Source organism: Paramacrobiotus metropolitanus, unplaced genomic scaffold (genome assembly GCF_019649055.1).
Source record: "Paramacrobiotus metropolitanus isolate TYO unplaced genomic scaffold, Prichtersi_v1.0 Parri_scaffold0000001, whole genome shotgun sequence".
Lineage (NCBI taxonomy): Eukaryota > Metazoa > Tardigrada > Eutardigrada > Parachela > Macrobiotidae > Paramacrobiotus > Paramacrobiotus metropolitanus.
In genome coordinates, this window is record NW_026570221.1 from 2,318,433 (window position 1) to 2,326,156 (window position 7,724).

The following is a 7,724-nucleotide window of genomic DNA, read 5'->3' on the forward strand; positions in this document are numbered from 1 at the left end:
ATTTACGCCCGAGACCAACCGCGGTCCCGCATTACAAAGTTTCTTTTCACTTTTGGCAACAGTATGTACAAAATAATTGTACTCGTAGTCGTATAATATTATGATATGCTGTTGTTTTAACTCGCTTGTGCCACTGAGCACTGACAAAATCAACTCGAGCTGAACGGTCGAGAAGAGAAATACACAATTCGGTATATCAAATATTGCAGTTTTACACGAATAAATAACACGATGTACGATAAGTGTCAAGAAAATACTTTTGAATCGATTAATTATCTTGATTAAACGGCACTGTAACAATTCAGTACATTTAGCAGAATACCATAGCTGATTTTGAGAAATTACAGCATTGTACAGTAATTACGGACTCGGGACACACAAAGCTGGTTGACTCTGTACGGAGGCCACCGGCTCACGATTATTAGGTACCTGTAGTATAATACGAGCATATGCACTTCCTTATCACCACTCGTACTTAATGTGCAAATCGGAATAATTGGTTCAGTGATGTAAATATTTCTGAAGACGGTATAAAAATGTTTGTGCCAACATGGGTTTTCTGTCTTCTGACTTCTGCTAGCCTGCTATTAACGGAATATCCAAGTTTTTGTTGTATACTGTATCATGATGCCTGCTTTTTCGGTGCTGATTACGATTACTTCCACTTCGTTCTGTGTTCCCGGCATTTTCTCTATTGTGTGTTTTATGTAAACCAAGAAGTAATATTCATGCTCATTAAATTGAATACCTTTCCGTTAGGTTGCTGATGTGCGCATAAAACATTGTGAATATGGATTCTCATGTTTTCTTTGCCAAACCGGCCATTCCTGTTGCGATTGTCAGGGTCTGCGGCATTGTCACTGGGCAATGTACGATCTAAACTGCTACTTCCCCGTTTACAATGGCCCCAGAAAGTGTGACATCGATTCCTTCGCCCACTAAACAGGTATCGAGTTCCCGAAAATAATTACAGATATCACATATCTCTGACAGCGGTACAGCTTCTAATTCGGTCCCGGTGTTGCATTTTTCGTATTTTTGCGGGACAATCTTCAGTCCTTTTACTGTACAGTGCAGCTTGTTCAAGTACCTATAGTTAACTTGCTATTTTTTATGGATTAGGCCGCTGCACGCTTCTCGCTATATAATGTAACCGAAATACTTAATTCATTCAGGTCAATGCCATTCTGTCAGAATCTGAGAATGTCACGGGAAGTACTGATACGTAGATCGCAATAGGACGTAAACAAATCAATGAAAAATGTGTTTCTTTATGTACCGGTATAGTTACCATTTCTGGTAAAACATTTGGTACAATACGGAAAAAGTATTAATCGTAAGCAGTCTTTCGTTTACTGGCCATAGGGCATTGTGGCAATGTTTAAGATCCTTATGAAGTGAATTCTCGTTAATTTATGCGTTTGGCTCCCAACGTTCAGTGCACCCAGGCGTTCATAGTAACATTTTTCGTGGTATGAATGTTTTGCCGATAAGGTCCATTATTAAGGGAAGTGGCCCGATACATGGTACCAAATTCGTGTACACGCACGAAATCTTTCATTTTCGCGCACTCTCAAACCCTTTTTTCCTCCTGTTTCATGACATTCTGCAGCTAATTGATTGGTATACGTTTGCGTGTGCAACTTCCGGTTCGGCGGTTAGGGCTGTTCAAAATGTATGGCTGTTCGTTATTCCAAAACGTTTAAATGCATGCAGGTGTACCAAAAGTCTCATTATGAACCGATGTCCTTCGAATTATGCACGTAAATGCACATAGCCAGGAAGATCGCTTTATACCGATCCCTACTTCCATGATTTTTTCAAATTTTAAAATTTATTTTAAAATTTTTAAAATTCATTTTAAAATTAAAAAGACCTGTTAGCACAGTGGATTGTGTAACAATGTTCTTCGTGGTTATATGCCTATAACAGACACTCCTACCAACCGACTCCTCACTGTACGTGCAAAATCTGAAAGAGATCGGTTTTATAATGAGAATTTTGGTATACCTGAATGCATTTAAACTTTTTGGAATTTTTTGCAGCCATAACTGCCGAACCGGATGTTGCGCGCGCAAACGGTTTTCACGCTAGGGTATACAAATCTTCTGTTAAAGAATGTCATAAAACGAAATAAAAATGTGTTTGCGAGTGCGCAAAAGCGAAAGTTTCCGTGCATATACACGAATTTGGTACCATGCACCGGGTCACTTCCCGTAATATAGTTCTTGGAAAGTACTCGACTACTCGTGCAAACCCGGTATTCAGTGTGCGGCGATTACATTTGTCTTAAAATTTTGAGATGGGCCTTCATATACATTGTCACGACTTGAAGGTGGCGGCATAATGTATTTATTATGAACCGCCACTGAGGGCGCAAACAACCAACTGATTGTTGTCATCAGGACAACAGTGGCACACTGCAACCGCAGTTGCTATGCTGGACAACACACCACACAGAGGTCACAGCGGACACAACATTCTCGTGACATCAGTGCCACTGCACTACGCCACACGCCCTTCACTTCTGAAGTGTTAACAAAGAAGTACAAATCCAAAGTCATACTAGTCAAAGCGCGTACGTACAGATACAAGCACCGAATTTTCTTAGCAACGAGGATTAATTCCATTTTGCGCATTAAAACACACTTATTCACTCAACCTGCCACAGCGTCCTTCGTACGTACAACTCGCTCATTCTCCCTTGCTGGTGAAGGTCATCTGGCTGGCTCTCCGAGTGCAGCATTAACCAAACTCTTTCCACGCCGTCCGTCTTACCACGCTCTTCATGCGGCTTCTTGATCCACTGGAATCTTTCATCCTTTCACCACGTTCCTTGTTCATCATTTCATTGACTGTGCCTTGTCACTGGCACCGTCGCTGGCGTCCACGGCTGTCTGGCTTCGCTCACCCCTCTGCCACGAAGGAACCGTCGGTCTCCAGGCTTCGCCCATTTCCCAGGTGCGTCGCCGAAACCAATTCTCTACATCGGCTGGGCAGCCTTAAGCAGACGTATATCTTGGTCACGGGCCTCACGGAGGAACGGTACTCGTCCGCCTCTCCACCGTCGCGGCTTTCCCAGCTGCCTCCACAGGTGCGGCACTTCTCCTCCCGCCCTGCTTTCCCTCGTGGATCCCATCCACGATTCAGGCACTCGTTCCCAGCACTACCACGTTTTACATCCGATGGATGGAGTTGTTGTGCCTCTCCCTGGCTCGTCGATCGCGTCGTTCCGGCAGTAAAGCAGCATACATTAACACCTATATGCCACTAGTACTGACATCCTTCACGCCACTGTCACGACTTGAAGGTGGCGGCATAATGTATTTATTATGAACCGCCACTGAGGGCGCAAACAACCAACTGATTGTTGTCATCAGGACAACAGTGGCACACTGCAACCGCAGTTGCTATGCTGGACAACACACCACACAGAGGTCACAGCGGACACAACATTCTCGTGACTACGCCCCGGTATTCAGTGTGCGGCGATTACATTTGTCTTAAAATTTTGAGATGGGCCTTCATATACATACAGTACAAACAGCTTAAAAATGAGTTTTTTTAATGAAAAAAAACTATTTCTTCATCTTGCGCAGTTTGGACCATAAAAAGCTTCTACAAGAGCTCGGCACCGGTCGGTATATGCAAAAACAAACAGTATCTGTACGTAAACCGGCTGAAAAATAGGATTTATTCTTCGTTTAATTGAATTTATTGAATCGCGTATTTGGCCCGGTACGTACATAGTACAAAATTCGGGTACATACTTGGAACTTTCGCTGTCGCGCACTCCTAAACACTTTTTTGCATTGCTTTATGACATTTTGTTGCCAAAGAATTTGTATATGTAGGCGTAAAATCCGTTTGCGCGCGCAACATCTGGTCCGGGAGTTACTGAAGTAAAACTTTAAAAGTTTAAACGCGCGGAGGTGTACCAAAAGTCCCAATATGAACCGATGCTCTTCAAATTTTGCACGAAAACGCGCATTACTATGAAAATCGTTTTGGTACCGAACCAGCTTTCTATCATTTTTTTCAAATTTTAGAATGAATTTCAAAAATTTTAAAAATTGATTAAAAATTTTGAAAAAAATGGTAGAAAGCTGGTTCGGTACCAGAACGATCTTCATAGTAATGCGCGTTTTCATGCAAAATTTGAAGAGCATCGGTTCATAATGGGAGATTTGGTACACCTCCGCGCGTTTATGCTTTCGGAGTTTGTTTTTCACTGATAACTCCCGAACCAGATGTTGCGCGCACAAAATTATTGGCTTTTTCGCCTATTTAATTATACAAATCCTTGGGCTACAAAATATCATAGAGCAATGCAAAAAAGTGTTTGGGAGTGCGCGACAGCAAGAGTTGCCGCGGATGTACACAAATTTGGTGCTATGTGCCGGGCCAAATCCCTTAATAAGTATGCGAAAATATATTTTATTTAATTCCGCACCAATAACGTAAGGATAATCCGGGTAAAATAACCGCAGGCGATTTCGTTTCCGTTGCTGGCTAGTCTTTTGGCACACCAGATCTGAGAAAACGTTAGCCGGAACTCCCGGCTCAAGGAACAGAGAATGATCAAAAAGACGGCACCCTTCAATAAATGCAGCGCATCCATCACATTGCCGAGCGGGATAAAGACATTGTTGAAGAAATCCACGGAGAAACATGTGGAGAGCGCCAATAATCCCGATGGACCGTCGGTAAGGATGCAGACCACGGCGATGACCAGTACCACAGCCGTTGGAACATCCCGCCTCGCTGCCTGGTAACCACCTCGGGGAGCCGCCGGCCGCTGCAGTGCGTTGAAGGGTGTGGCCGATATTATTTCCATCTCGGTGGCGTTACTGGCCGGGTGACTCATCTCCTGGGCGGTTGACGGAGCCGTTTGGAGTGTCGGGGAATAATTTGATGGAAACGCTTCGTCGGAGAATGTTAACGGAGTTCCATGGCGTTCGGGACGAAGCAGGGCGATCACCAATGGAACGCTAATATTATTGGATTTATTACTACTTACGTACTTGTTGAATCCGCATACAACATAATTATGGTGTTATCTATGTAGATACTCGGAAACAAAATTTAGAAATAAATATTCAAAACGTTTAAAATAACCGTGAATCTAAAAATGCGGGATATACTCGTAATTTCGACCAGTCAAATCAAAAGTTCTTCCTGAAAGATATTCATATGTGCAAGCATAAAATCGGCACATTCCCGTATAAGAAGCAAATATTATGTATATACTAGTGCTATTATGCATATAAAATAATTTGTTTCATCCTGGAAATGTTGGTAATGGAAGAAGGAAAACGGCTACAAGATTTCGCTAGATTATACGAGCTCCTGGTTTACCTGAGACAGAACAGAAGGAAACACGGCAGCAGTTTGGCCGCAATGCACGCATAGAAAGTTATTATCTGCAGGTTATGGTGATTTTTGCGCGACAAATCTGATTCGCCAATACTGTACATCGGCACCACAGGCACTCCTGTTGGATTAAGGTATTCCGGTGCATCATGCTGAAATTGTGCAACACAGCGCCGTGCAATATGAAGAGTATAGGATAATTTCCGATTATGTCAAAGTGACATGGCGCACAGTACAGACAGTACGTACCTGAAATATGTCGATTTGTACACTGTAAAAAAGGAGACATGCATTGAAACAGATCCTTCTACATACTCCATAGACTTTAAGGGATTTGGCCCGGTACATAGCACCAAATTCGTGTACATCCACGGGAACTTTCGCTGTCGCGCACTTCCAAACACTTTTTTGCATTGCTTTATGGTATTTTGTAGCCAAAAGATTTGTATACATAGGCGTGAAATCCGTTTTTGCGCGCAACATCCGGTTCGGGAGTTATGGCTGTTAGAAAATTCTAGAAAGTTTAAATGCATTCAGGTGTACCAAAAGTCTGATTATGGACCGATCCCTTTCAAATTTTGCACGTAAATGCGCATAACCATGAAGACCGTTCTTACACCGATCCAGTGTTTTAGCATGTATCTCAAATTTTAAAATGAATTTCAAAAATTTTGAAATTCATTTTAAAATTCGAAAAAAATCGTGGAAGTCTGGATCCGTGTAAGAACGATCTTCATGGTTATGCGCATTTACGTGCAAAATTTGAAAGGGATCGGTCCATAATCAAACTTTTGGTACACCTGAATGCATTTAAACTTTCTAGAATTTTCTAACAGCCATAACTCCCGAACCGGATGTTGCGCGCAAAAACGGATTTCACGCCTATGTATACAAATATTTTGGCTACAAAATACCATAAAGCAATGCAAAAAAGTGTTTGGAGTGAAGACAGCAATATTCCATGTATGTACACACGAATTTGGTGCTATGTACCGGGCCAAATCCCTTAATGAATCGTTGGTGTCGGTGATACATTAAATTTTGAAAATCCTTTTGAAAACTGACCTTAAATACGATGGCGTCCAGAAAATAACGTTGCATATCCCGACCGCCGCGATAATGGTATACGGCAGCAACATCTTGCAGCACCTATCCGCTGCTCTGGGGAACATCACCGTCCAGCAGCGAAACAGCGTCAGGTTAACGGTGAGCCAGGCGGCGATCGAATGGAAAACGATAGTAAATTGTACATGGAAGAAGATAAAAGCCATCCACGAATAACTGTGCCACAGGGCGACGGGCCAGACGGCGTTCAGGATGTTCTGATGAACGACGAAGGGAATGTACGTCATCATCAACAGCGTGTGTACCACAATCAGCGCTGTCAGGAGTACCGTTGTCGGGGTTACCAGAGATCGACGCGTCAGTACGGCGATGCTCAGGAGATTGCCGACAATCCCGACAGCGCAGATTACTACTGCAAGGTAGCCATGGATCGAAGCGTAGGCGGCGTGGAAGGCCCAGAAAAAATCCCCGGAATACGGCAAAGGTTCCGGAATGCCCGGCGGTGCATCAACATAAAATACCAACGGCGAAATTGTCTTTTCGTTGTGTTCAAAGTGGGCAATCATACTGTCCTTGTTTACAGATGACTGTTGGTTCTAAAATTAACACTGCATAATTTATGAGGATCACTGCATTTACAGAAACTGAAAAAAGTTTTCAGTCACCTGGTAGGATGCCTCCATTGTCAAGCTAGCCGTGGCTGCGGGACAGCAGGTAATATCTTATACAAGGCATAAAGTGGAATCTGACTGGTCCTTATCAATTTTTTCTCAACGAATGTGAAAGTGAAACTTGGGCGCTATCCACTGGAAACCGAGAAACGGCCGAAAAGTGCACCGATGGGGGAATCGAACCCCGGCTACGTCGTTAGATCCGCGTAGGCAGTAACACTGCACCACGGCGTAAAGTGTTGAAATACTTTGAAAGACTTTATCGCCGTACGTGTGCCGCTTCTCTCCTTACAACCGCTTCTAAGTAAATGTTGTCACACTCTCCTGCTCCATGCCCTGGTGGTGTTATTTACTGTAAATAAAAACCATAGCAGCTTATTTACTTGAATGATGTACGATAAGTTTGGTGAAAACAACTTCCCCACCGATCGCCGTGTTTGATTACACTGTACGCAGTACGACTTTCTTGTGGACGCTTATGTTAACTCGTTAAAGAGTTTACTTTGTTTTTAGCTTTGTTGTTTTTGCTGGTGCTGAAAATATGCCATTTATTTGGCAAACGTAGACGTTGGCGGTGAGGTTTCTTGTTACTTGTTTAAGTAGAATGCAACGAAA

The 7,724-nt window shown here is 43.0% G+C and overlaps 1 protein-coding gene and 1 long non-coding RNA gene across 3 annotated transcripts; one reads left to right on the top strand and one right to left on the bottom strand.

Moving 5' to 3' along the window:
• Positions 1 to 322: 322 nt before the first annotated feature.
• Positions 323 to 5,069, top strand: LOC129581818 (uncharacterized). Its single transcript, XR_008689550.1, has 3 exons — positions 323 to 425; positions 760 to 946; positions 4,491 to 5,069. It is a non-coding gene; the product is annotated as an uncharacterized LOC129581818 (long non-coding RNA).
• LOC129581670 (G-protein coupled receptor dmsr-1-like) lies at positions 4,327 to 7,452 on the bottom strand. 2 transcript variants are annotated; one of them, XM_055472990.1, is made up of 5 exons: positions 7,104 to 7,452; positions 6,439 to 7,025; positions 5,623 to 5,644; positions 5,359 to 5,525; positions 4,327 to 4,991 (listed from the first exon to the last, which is right to left on the bottom strand). In XM_055472990.1, exons 1-5 carry the CDS (start codon positions 7,119 to 7,121, stop codon positions 4,442 to 4,444), a joined length of 1,344 nt encoding a protein of 447 aa, XP_055328965.1. In that variant the 5' UTR covers positions 7,122 to 7,452; the 3' UTR covers positions 4,327 to 4,441. The 2 variants fall into 2 exon arrangements, with proteins under 2 accessions (XP_055328965.1, XP_055328891.1); XM_055472916.1 differs by having other exon boundaries at positions 6,439 to 7,034; positions 7,104 to 7,449.
• Between the last annotated feature and the right edge of the window lie 272 nt (positions 7,453 to 7,724).

Bases quoted from the DNA above. Each gene is read 5' to 3' on its own strand.
- LOC129581670 (XM_055472916.1), bottom strand. The intron at 5,645-6,438 runs GTCAGTTTTCAA...CCTTTTTTACAG, and splicing joins TGGACGCCATCGTATTTAAG to TGTACAAATCGACATATTTC. The intron at 4,992-5,358 runs GTAAACCAGGAG...CAATAATATTAG, and splicing joins TTCCTTCTGTTCTGTCTCAG to CGTTCCATTGGTGATCGCCC.